This window comes from Arachis ipaensis, chromosome B10, assembly GCF_059453495.1.
Source record: "Arachis ipaensis isolate K30076 ecotype BB chromosome B10, ASM5945349v1, whole genome shotgun sequence".
Lineage (NCBI taxonomy): Eukaryota > Viridiplantae > Streptophyta > Magnoliopsida > Fabales > Fabaceae > Arachis > Arachis ipaensis.
This window is the reverse complement of record NC_142435.1, coordinates 90,567,878-90,580,323: the sequence shown is the minus strand read 5'-3', so window position 1 is coordinate 90,580,323 and position 12,446 is coordinate 90,567,878. Positions and strand designations below refer to the sequence as shown.

General features: G+C 36.8%; 2 protein-coding genes and 1 pseudogene across 2 annotated transcripts; 2 read left to right on the top strand and 1 right to left on the bottom strand.

Annotated features, from left to right (window-relative positions):
• Nucleotides 1–2,836: 2,836 nt before the first annotated feature.
• LOC107624307 (cytochrome b561 and DOMON domain-containing protein At4g12980) lies at nucleotides 2,837–5,575 on the top strand. The gene is made up of 3 exons (XM_016326803.3): nucleotides 2,837–3,762; nucleotides 4,641–4,895; nucleotides 5,157–5,575. The coding sequence occupies exons 1-3, from the start codon at nucleotides 3,118–3,120 to the stop codon at nucleotides 5,457–5,459; spliced, it is 1,203 nt and encodes a 400-aa protein (XP_016182289.1). The 5' UTR covers nucleotides 2,837–3,117; the 3' UTR covers nucleotides 5,460–5,575.
• Nucleotides 5,576–5,940: 365 nt separating this feature from the next.
• Nucleotides 5,941–6,392, top strand: LOC107620717 (uncharacterized). Its single transcript, XM_016322842.3, has 2 exons — nucleotides 5,941–6,087; nucleotides 6,165–6,392. Exons 1-2 carry the CDS (start codon nucleotides 5,941–5,943, stop codon nucleotides 6,390–6,392), a joined length of 375 nt encoding a protein of 124 aa, XP_016178328.1.
• Nucleotides 6,393–8,653: 2,261 nt separating this feature from the next.
• Nucleotides 8,654–10,384, bottom strand: LOC148580828 (uncharacterized; annotated as a pseudogene).
• Nucleotides 10,385–12,446: the final 2,062 nt, after the last annotated feature.

Here is a 12,446-nt window from a genome sequence, read left to right as displayed (position 1 = left end):
AATAAAAAGGTAAATAAAGGATGCATATGTTTGTGTTTTGGAAAGAAAATGCATGAGTGATGTGAAATAAGAGATAAATGGATAGTTAGATTGTTTTCCTATGTGTATATAGGATGATATAGGATTAGGTGGACACTTGAGCTAATCAAAGATCTAATTCACTAAGTCTACTTAACCATATTAATCTTACCTTGATCTTAGCCCCATTACAACCCTCTAAAGACCTCATGACATTTGTTTTTCATGCATCAAATATTAGTTTATTGTTAGATGACTTGAAATCTTTGAAAAATATGATTAAAGGAGAATTGAGTGATTAAGCTCTAAACACTGAGCGAATAGAGTGAACACACATCCGGTGAGGGGTTCAATCGTTCAATTCTATGTTCTTGTTTCTTATATTGTATCCTCTTGCAAGTTGTTTGTTTGTTAGTTTTGAAAATCTCAATTCAATTTTTTGGATATTGATCATAGTGCATTGACTCTTTGCCTTGGCCCTAAGGCTTCCTTGGGATTAATTGGAATTTCATGGTTTGCTTCTACCAACTTTCAGTAGAATAGATTTTAGTAGGTAATATTTAGGTTAGTTTCATGCATATAGGTAGTACCTTAAATAAATTGTTTGCCACTTTATTCATCTCCTTTGATTGCGAATAGCATGAAGACATGCTAGTGTTTAAGTGTGGGGAAATTGATGAATCCATTTTTTACGATAATTTTTAGTTAGATTTGAGAGGATTTCATCATATAAACCTACATTTATTCTACTAAATAGCATGGTTTTAAGCTTTCCACTAAATACCTATGAGTTCGGCCAAGTGTGCGTGCGCACGCGTCTGTGCGTACACACAGGTACCCGCACATGCCTTAATTAAAAATGCACGTGACTCGCATTTTTGATTGATTGGAGGCCTAATTCTGATGCTAAGAGCTCATATTGGAGGGGGAAAACATAGAAGAAGGATAGCATATCATTAGGGGGTAGTTTTAGAATAGTAGTAGCAGGCTTTAGTTTAGTTTTTTTCTCTAAGTTTTCTCTCATCACCATTAGGGTTTATAGTAGGGTTTTACATTTCAAGTGCCATTTCTATTTTTTATCTTGCTTTGTGCTAGCCTCCATTGTAAGTATCTCTTAATTACTACTCTTTATAGTTACAATTTTGATACTCTTTCTTGTAATTAAATTTATAATGTTAATATATACACTTTTTGCAATTTTGATTTCTTGTTAATGATTTTGATGATTGATGATTATTATATGCTTGGTTGAGTTGCTATTGTTGATTTTGATCATTTGTTACTCATAGTTTCAAGCATCTTCTCAATTTTTCCATGTTTAGTGTTTATGCCCACCAAGTGTTTGTGAAAATGTCAATTTTGATTATGGATTAAATTTCCACCTCTTGGCTTTGGGAAAATGAGCAATTGGGTTCCTAGAGTTGGAATGTCCAACATTTAGTGATAATTTTTGGATTGTTAATTGTTCTTATTTCCACTAACACTAACTTGTTGCTAAGGCAATTATCTAGTGAGTTAGGATTTGTTGATTAAGAACAACTATGCTCACTTGATCTACTCTTCAATGTAAGAGTTAACTAAGTAAGATTAAACCATTATAATTGTCATAGTTGTGGTTCTAATAAGGAAAGGATCCCTACCTCATCCCAAGCCAAGATTCCATTTATGCCTTGAATCACACACATACATACATACATCAATCACTTTCATAGCTTACTTGTTCATATTACAGAGCTAGTTCTTTAATTCCTTTATAAGTTCATTACTTGCAATTTTGAGTGTTCTTTTATTCCTTTAATTGTTTATATCTTCATTGAAAATCTTGTTGCCTTCACAATCGAAATTGCACACTCATTGATCACTAGTCCTTGGGAGACGACCCGAGAATTAAAACTTCCGTTTATATTGGTTTAGAATTGTGACATCTTTTGATTACAAACTTTGGTTGAGTGTTGTTTGTCGATTGGGAACTATACTACCAACAGAATTATTTTTGTGTGAAAAATTTCTAACCGATGTCTACGCCCACTACCAAGCTTCTAAAGAGGTCAGCACACTCAGCTTAGCTTCTAAGATTATATACGTTGATATTTCGACTTTCTCAAATTTAGAAGTTACCAAATTTGCTTTCATTATTTTAGAAAAAATTTTTTTGGTAGATTATCACAATTGAGCAAACATTAAATAACACATTAAAGAAATTACTAAAGTATATTTAAATTTATTATTATCAAAATACATTCTGAGATATAATGGAGCTAATACTAAATAGTTATCTAAATATTTGCATAAATATTCGAATCAAATATTAAAGTTGTTTGTCAGTTATTTAAAAATGATATTTTTGTTATTCTCATTGTATTTTAAAGAATCATTTATTAAAATGATATTCGAAAGTTTATATTATTAACAGAAATAATTCAAAAGATAAGAATAACAAATAAGCTTCTACAATATTTAAAAAGCGACAAAAATTACTAAATATTAAATATGTATTCTAAATAAAGATTTTAGAAATCAAATTTTAATATAATTGTTTAAAAAATTTTTAGAAAAATAAAATTTTTTCATATTTAAAATTTAGTTAGTTTATGTCAAGTAAATTTGTTTAAAAAATTTTGTTATTATGAATGGCCACTTTTTTTCAAACAAAATAAAATAAAATTTTAGGTACTGAATTTTGCTCTAATTTTTTTTCATATTTTAAATAGTTGTTCAAATGTGATAAAAAAAATTCAGATCAAATAAATAAATTATTTATTAAACACAATAATTTTTTTTCACTTATAAAAACATAATATTTATTGTTCATATCTTTAACGATTATTTTGGTCAAAATGTAACGTTCCTGGTATCATTTTAATAGTTTATCCTTTTAAAGATAAAAAAAAGTATCATCAAGTCCATAATTTAAGCTCCAATCTTGTTCGGTTTCCCTTGAATTTAGGCCTCACGTCCACCAACTCACTCTGTGTCTCTCTGTGTCTCTCTCTAACGCAACCCATTACCCAAACACAAAGACATACGCTCAACGCGCTCTCCTTTTTTCCCTCTTTCTCCGCTTGTCTTCTTCTTCCCTCTTCACTATAACGACCTACAATGGCGTCACCACCGTTGCGACCACCGCTTACCTGTCCCCTGATCTTCCTCCTCTTCACCACACTATTCGCCAGCACTTCCTCCGCTGACACATGCACCAACCACAAGCTAACCGACGGCAGCAACAGCAACAAGCTATACTCCAACTGCATGGACCTCCCACATCTCACCACTTTCCTTCATTGGACCCACAACGCTACCAACTCCTCCCTCTCTGTCGCCTTCGTTGGGTCCCCGCCACATCCGGGCGGCTGGATCTCGTGGGCCATAAACCCGACCGGGTTGGGCATGGCGGGGGCACAGGCACTGGTGGCCTATAAGGATGGCAATAACGGAGCCGTAACGGTCAAGACCCTCGACATCAAGTCGTACAGTGAGATGGTCCCAGGGAAGCTGTCGTTCGAAGTATGGGGCTTGAAGGGTGAGGAGAGTGAAGGAGCCATAATGATCTTCGCAAACATGAAGGTGCCAGAGAAGGCTACCACCTTGAACCAGGTGTGGCAGGTGGGGCCCTCCGTCACCGCTGGGAGATTTGACAAGCACGACTTCGCTCCGGAGAATCTCAATTCCAAGGGGACGCTCAACTTGATTGGAGACCAGAATGTTAGTGGTCGTGCAGTGGACTCTAGAACCAAGAAGAAGAATGTGAGTTTCATGTTGTTTTAGAGTACACATTGTTTTAGTTTATCACCAGAAAACTTGAGTTTTTGACAAAATATTTGTGAAACCTTTTTGATATTTGAGAGACCAATTCAAATTTATCAAACTTCTTTTGTGATCTTTGGGAGGCACAAATGCCTCGGGTGGATTACCGTTTATTTTATTTCTAGTTTTTGTGATTTAGCTCAATTTTATTTTATTGTTACTGTGGAGGGTTTTATTTTCTAGTTATCCTTTTGGGTCAGAAAACGGGTGTTAGATGACGGTATTAGTTATTTATGTTATTTTTTCAGTTTCGTTTAAAATTGTGGGTGTTTAGTTTTATGGTAATTTTTTTTGATTTCATAAATTAGGTGTGTGCTCTTTATTTTTTAAAATAATCCCCTTAAGAATTTGGATTTAGCTTGTGTTTTAAAAATATGATTTTTAGTATTTCATTTCGTTTGGGGTTGTGGTGTTTTGAGTTATGGATTAGTTTTTCTGATCTTATATAAAACCAAATAAACTTAAAAGGAAAAAATACAGTGAGTGTTTTGTATGTATACTCGGTCGAGTTTGCCTGTTCACTGGGTTACTTTTTCTTTGGGTTTTTGATGTTCAGTTAGAGTTTTTCGTTTTGTTTATGCGCTATTAGTTTTTGGATGAATTGAGGAACCTCTACGGTAAATGAAATAGTTTCATTGGATTTAGATTTTAGATTGTTGGTTAAATCGAGCAATGCTTTTCACTTATGTTTCATGGAATCAATTGAACCAACACACATGTTTGTCCCGGTGGTTGTCAAGTGGCAGCTTACTTAATTAAAAAATGATTGCTTACTTGTTTTAAGAGAATTTTAATCGATGGTTTATGTTGAATGATAGATTCATGGAGTGCTGAACTCTGTGAGTTGGGGTGTCCTGTTTCCCCTTGGAGCAGTGATAGCAAGGTATATGAGAACGTTCCCATCCGCAGATCCAGCTTGGTTCTATCTTCATACTGGCTGCCAGGTATCTGCTTATGCAATTGGTGTTGCTGGCTGGGCAACTGGTCTTAAACTTGGAAGCGAATCAGCAGGGGTTGTCTACAGTGTTCATCGCAATATTGGAATTACCCTCTTTTGTCTTGCCACTATACAGGTAAAATGTTTTCCAATGTTCTTTTAATCTAGTCCTATGTTTTTTTTTGTGCATTAAAAAATAATTGAATAAAAAATTTGTACCAAAAAAGTGATTTATGGGATAACACAGAGAAAATGATGTGTTCACACGTCAAAATGTGGATGCTTTTGGGCTGCATACACTTTATGGAAATTAGAGATTGAAGTTTTGGCAATTTTAACTATTTTGTAACAGTTAATTATTCTATTTCTTCCCCTTTCTATCTGTCTGGACTTGCAGATGTTCGCATTGTTCATAAGGCCAAAGAAGGATCATAAATATAGATACTTTTGGAATATCTATCACCACAGCTTTGGATACACTATAATCATCCTGGGCATTATCAACATATTCAGGGGCTTTGACATCTTGAATCCTGAAAGGAAATGGAAATCAACTTACATTGTAGTGATTGCTTCATTGGGTGCAGTCGCGTTATTGTTGGAGGTGATCACCTGGATTGTTGTCGTGAAGAGAAAGTCTAGCACCAAACCATATGACGGATACAATGGACAAAGCAGGCAACAACCCTTAAACATGTGAATGATCAAGTCACTTGTATATTTTAGGTTTTTAGATACATATGTTAAGATTATTATTAGAAGTTTTCAAACATTTTTATTTTAATAAATGCATATGAAATGGCTTGAATATTTAAATTTTCTATTTTGGGTAAAGTATACTTTTTGTCCCTGAAATTTACTAAAAGTTTCAAAATTACCCCTATTGTTTCAATTTTATCCCAGAAGTTTTCGAATTGCATCAATTTTATCTCTGAACGTTAACAGCGTTGAAATTACTAACAGACGTTAATGACGTGGCAATCAAGGAGTTCCATGTGGCAACTATGTGTGTGACTCATTTCTAAAATGTTTTTTTAAATAATTTTTAATTTTTGTTTTTAAAAATTTATATTACAAAAATGAAATAGGTAAAAATCCCATCATGAAACCCTAAAATTAAATTCTTCGTTTACGACTGCATCTTCTTCTTCATTCTCTGTAAGAATAAGAAACCCGAAGGAATGGCTTCCCAAGGCTCTGTATCATCACAAAAAAGTAGTCGGCGACGACGAACGCTGACATGCAACTGTGGTGAACCCCCTGTACTGAGATGGTCGAAGACACCAGAAAATCTCGGCCGGAGATTTTGGGGCTGTGTATACTTTGATGTAAGTTTGAGTGCTTTCTTATTTTTGATGTCTTCCTGAGTTTCTTCAATTTCTTTTTTTTTGTGTTTATGTTGCAGATTGGGAAGGAGTGCACTTTTTTTTCATGGGCGGATGGAGTTGCAGAGATAGAAGAGGCTGAGGTTGCAAGGTTGAAGATGAAGATTTCCACCTTGAAGGCTAAATTAGTTTATGCCAAATGCAAACTGTTGGTGGCTGTTATTTTGGGTGTGTTGGGTTGGTTTATGGTGATTCTAATGGTTTATTTGAGGGTGAAGAATGGAACCCATTTGAGGTTAGGGTACTAATGCGTTTGGGACAGATGAGAATAGCAGAAGTAAGAATAGGATGGCTGTTTGTAATAAGTTACAAAACTGTACTCAACTCGAAAACTTGTTAATGTTGTTGTCCTTGAAGTTTAATTTATGTTTCAAAAGTATCCCTAAAAGGATTAAAATAGTTTGGTACTAAAATTGGCATTAAGAACCTGTTGTGACAAAGACAAAATCTAATTAAAATTTGCATGAATGAATCCATCACATTAGTCATTATCAAAATAACATAAGTTGTTAATCAACATAATCTCTAATTAACATAAGTCATAACCAAAGTAAAAACTGAATTACATAAGTGATAAGCAAAATAATTCAGCAACAAAGAAAGAGTTGGAGTCATAGGTCATAAGTCATAATACAAAATGCCAACATTGTTCAAGCTTTCAAAAGAAATACCAATTACAAGAAGTGACACAACTAAGACCCTGTGAGAGCACTCTGAGTTTGACTCCCTTGTGATGAGGGTTGTCCCTGTGCAGTTGAAGTGGAGTTGCTCCTAAGGATTCTAGTTGGTCTTGGTGGCTGGAATTTTTTGTGTGCAGTTGGTTGGGTATTAGGCCTTGCTGCAACATTGGCCAACCTGGTCCTCTTATGCACTGAGCCAGTAGATCTAGCTTTCTTAGCAGTGCTGTGCTGGGATGGTGATGATGTAGCAGTTCCAGCATTATTGTTTTGGGCTGACGATGTGGCAGCAGTTGTTTCCTATGATGGACATGAACAAAAAACAGCCAGTTACAGTTAAAAAAAGGTAAACAGCATTAGAAACAGTCTTATGTATGGAACCATATCCAATAGACAAGTACTTACGGTTGGTCTTCTAAGAGGGCAGCCTCGCTTGTTGTGACCCAATTTTAGACAATGAGAGCATTTTTGTTGTAACCCCAGCCTAGAAGTGCTTGGGCCCTGTGGTTCTTCACCCTCCCCTCTTGCTCTTTTCTTCTTAGGCCTCCCAATTGGCACTCTGTGTGGTGGAGGAACCACATCTGAATGAGTAGTTCTCTCCCACATTGTATGTCCATTACAAGGGTTAATCATGGAGGCATAACAAGCCACATAAGCAGCTTTAGTGTAACAGCTTGCAACATATTTTCTAATATCATCTTTAGCACAATTAATTGCACTAACTGCATGTGGACAAGGTAAACCTGTCAGTTGAAACTTTCTACAAGTACATTCTTTCTTCAGAAGATCTACTACAAATTTGTCCCTGCCTCTTATGACTTCAAATTTTGAAATTCCGGCAGCAACCGGGAACCACCACCTAGAAGCATCTATTTCCTTTTGTAACTTAAGCTTAATCCTAGGAAGAATATCATCCTTATACTTCTCAATAAGTACCCTATTTTCAGCCCATCTCTTCATCAAATAAACTCTAATATCCTCAAGCATTGTCAATATAGGTTTTTCCCTTGATTCAACAATTGCAGAGTTGAAGCTTTCACGCATATTATTGACAAGTGCATCACATTTAGGATAGAATTCAAACCTTGATTTAGTCCAATACTTTGGACGAATTCCTATCAAGTGTCAATAGGCACCCTCACTAATCGCTCGGATTTCCATCAACTCCTTTTCCCATGCTGCTAGATATGTGCATTTTGCAGCTCTCCACATCCTTTTTTTAAGATTCAGTCCTAGAATTTTTTTTTTGAAGTTGGCATAGAGGTGTCTCACACATAATCTGTGATCAACACCTGGAAGTAGTTCATCAAAAGTTGGCACCAAGCCCTGTTCATGCAAAATACACAATTTTAATATAATGCTCAAATAATGTTTAATACACCAGCAAAGACCAGAGTACAATTTTAATATCATGATTATAGTTATGAAGACTAATTAAAATTTCCTATGAATACAGTTTGATACAGCAGCAACTACCCTCATATAATACAATGATGAACTACCCTCACATAATACAGTTTGATTCAGAAGCCAAATGATGAACTAATTCACAGCAACTACCCTCATATAATACAATGATGAACTACGCTCACATAATACAGTTTGATTCAACTACCCTCATATAATACAATGATGAACTACCCTCATATAATACAGTTTGATTCAGAAGCCAAATGATGAACTAATTCACAGTAACTACCCTCATATAATACAATGATGAACTACCCTCACATAATACAGTTTGATTCAGAAGCCAAATGATGAACTAATTCACTGCAAAATCTTAATATACTATAATACAGTGCAAAATCTTAATTACACTAAAATATAGGTTAGTAGATTACCTTTTGTTGGTCAGACATGAATGTGCTACGAAGTAATTTCTCCGCTCCTATATCATCAATTAGGTTTGAGAGGAACCACGTCCATGAATCTTTTGTCTCAGCCTCCACGACTGCATATGCGATTGGTAGCATCTGGTCATTCGGATCCCACCCCATAACAACCAATAGCCATCCTCCATATGGTGTCTTCAAGAAGCAACCATCAAGCCCTATCATAGGCCTACACTTCATGAAACTCTCCTTGCAAGCCTTTAAACAAATGTAAATCCTATGAAATTGTGGACTTAAGTTAAGTGATGTATCGGGGTGCTCAGTTTGGGCTGCTGGAGGTAATTGGACTTTCAGCTTCACAGATGAACCAGGATTCGTGCGCAGCAACTCATGGCAATAGTCCTAAAGTCTTCTATACTGCTCCCTAAACGTTTCATTAATATCAACCAGTGCAATCTGCTTGGCCCGAAATGCCTTTGCTCTTGAAATTTGCACATTCCACTTTCTAAGGGTCCTGCTTTGTATGGTGCCCAGCTTCAACTTGGGATTCTCTTCTACTTTCCTCCTGAAGACCTTCACCAGCCACTTCGACTTCATCACTTTTATGTCAAATACAGTGTTACAAGAATGATGATCATTAATAGTTTTTAGCTGCCAACTATCTTCATTGGCCATCTTCACCGCATATGCAAACCATTCACACCCATCTCCACACTTAGCCCTCACCCGAACATTGTCCACCACTGGAAATTTTATGTTTCTCCCAGTATGAACAGCATATGATGTCACAGCTTCCTTGAACTCCTCTCTTGTTGCATAGAGAGTTCCAGCCTCCCACTTATACATGCTCATATCCTTCAACTCCTTGTGAACGGGAAATTTCTTCTTGCTGGCTTCGTCATCCTCACTCGATACCTCCTCCAACTCATCACTGTTCAAACCTTCATCATCGCTTAAACGAGAGCTCTTTCTCTTTCCAACAGCCACCTTTTGAGTTTTCTTTAACTTCTCTACAGCACTCTTACTTTTCTTAGACTTTCTTATATCTTGGTGCATCTCCCCAATAGTTATATCAACATCAAACAGCCCATCATCACCACAATAATCATCTTCACTATCACTAAAATGAAGATCAGAATCAGCCTCATAATCTGGGTCATCAGAGTCATCCTCTTCTTCACTATTGTCCCCATCACCAACATTCTGTAGCACTTCTTCAGCATTTAAATGGACATCAACTAATCCCTGCATTTGGGCCTCCATATCCACCCCTTCACATTGGGCTTCTACTTCAATATTTTGGGCCTGTCTAATATCACTTGGCCCACTATCAGCATCCACACACTCTTCCTCAACAACCTTGCTGCCACCCCCAACATCTAAATAACCAATGTCGTAACAAAAATCATCAGGGATTGAAGCCTTATGCACAACATACAAATCAACCACCTTTTTTTCAACTCCTATATTTGCCATTTCCATTGCTTCTTCATCACCTTTCAACAACTTCAATCCTTCTAATCCTAGTTCAGTATCTTTATACCACAGTTCCCCAATGTTCTCAGCAATGTACCCAAGTTTTCCAACCACATCATAAGCCTCTATAACACTCTATCTATCTCTGTCACACCAGTCAACCGTTGTCACCTCACCATCAACATACTCAGTTTTACCTTTATCACTACAAAACCTACCCCTGTGATGAACTCTAACACTAAAATCATCCATCCTGCCGTTATAAAAACATTTTCAGACCAAAGAACAGAGTAACTAATCATTCAAAAATATAGACCATGTAAAAGTTATATTTTTCAGAAAAACTGAACAGAAATGCCTCAATCCCTGAATGCCATAGAACCCTAACAGCAATCAAGACTGATAAAGAAAAACCCTAAATCCTAGCTGTTCAAACATGCAGTACCAAGATTGATCAGAATGGTGGCCTACCTCGTCGAAAACCTTGATCAGAATGGCGCTACTCCAGACTGAATTGTTGATGACTGAATGCTATCCCAGACTCCTCCCTCAGTCTCGATGGCGTCCCAGCATGCGCCGCCCTGCCCCTCGTCGCGGCGGACTGAAGAAAACGGTGCGTCGTCTGACCACCCAGTAAGCTTCCTCGAGTGATTCTGTTTCCCTGGCTGTGTTCCTTCGTGCCAAAGGGAAGATAAAAGGCTTATGTTTGAAAAAGGAAGGCAATTCGTTTACTGGGGTAGTGGGGTTACTCAGCCATGGGTATTTTGGGGGTTTCACCTTTTTTGCCACATCACACACTAAACTTTGCCATATCACTAACGTCTGTTACTAATTTAAACGGCGTCAACTTAAAGGATAAAATTGATGCAATTCGAAAACTTCTGGGATAAAATTGAAAAAAATTGAAACTTAGGGGTAATTTTGAAACTTTTAGTAAACTTCAGGGACAAAAAGTATACTTTACCCTTCTATTTTTTTATAAAATCTTTTTTCATCAGTAATATTAACATATGTCCTTAAACCATAAACCGTAAAGTTCTTATATTTTTAGGATATTCGAAAAGCAATATATTTAAGCACATTTATGTCCATATATATTAGTTCTGCTATGGCATCCTCCAGACCTCATCGCTTTTTCCTTCTACCATTTTGCTTCTTACTCTTCTGTAATGCTTGGTTCCACCGTGATTTTTACAGTACATAAGTATGGTTTTCATGTATTTTTTGTTTCTCTTTGATTAACTTTAGTGACTATTAAAAACGTTAAAAATACAACTTAAAAGAGGTTACGGCAATGAGTTAATATTCAAAATAACTCCTGAAATTTGACCTCCGACTTAATTTAACTCTCGAATTACCAATTCAATCAAATTATACCCTGAAATTTTAAGCCCTGGCTCAAGTTGGCCTTTCTGTCTATTTCTGTCACCGAAAAGCTGACGTGGCACATGTAATTAATATCTGGCAGCCTCAACGGTTGTCTGACGTGGCAAAATTTCTGTATGCATCAATTTAGCCCCCAATAATTTGAAAAAAAAAACCTAGCAACCCCTATTTCTCCCAAATTATTGTTTCTAAAATTTGGTCCATGTTTTTGGCCTCCTATCATGTCCCCTGGATCTGCCTCTTCTCGTGCTTCTTTATTCCATTAGCCTTTGCCATCCTTTGCTTCGGCCTCTGAGTCATCGTCGCCGTCACAGTTGTGAGTCAGCATATGCCTTTGCTCTGGCTCTACGTATTTTGGTTCTTCTTCGCCGTCGCAGTGCTCGAGTTGGCCGTTTGCCTCCTGGTAGCACAAATTGCGAATCACACTTTTCACAACTCGTACCACTAACCAGCAAGTGTACTGGGTCGTCCAAGTAATAAACCTTACGTGAGTAAGGGTCGATCCCACAGAGATTGTTGGCTTGAAGCAAGCTATGGTCACCTTGTAAATCTCAGTTAAGTTGACTCATATGGGTTACAATATATTATGTAAATAAAACATAGAGTGGGGATAGAAATACTTATGTAGATTCATTGGCAGGAATTTCAGATAAGCGAATGGAGATGCTTTTCGTTCCTCTGAACCTCTGCTTTCCTGCTATCTTCATCCAATCAGTCTTACTCCGTTCCATGGCTGGCTTTATGTGATACATCACCACTGTCAATGGCTACTTTCGGTCATCTCTCGGGAAAATGATCCAATGCCCTGTCACGGCACGGCTAATCGTCTGGAGGCATCACCTTTGTCAATGGCTTCATCTTATCCTCTCAGTGAATAATCTGCTCATGCACCCTGTCACGGCACGGCTATTCATCTGTCGATTCTCGA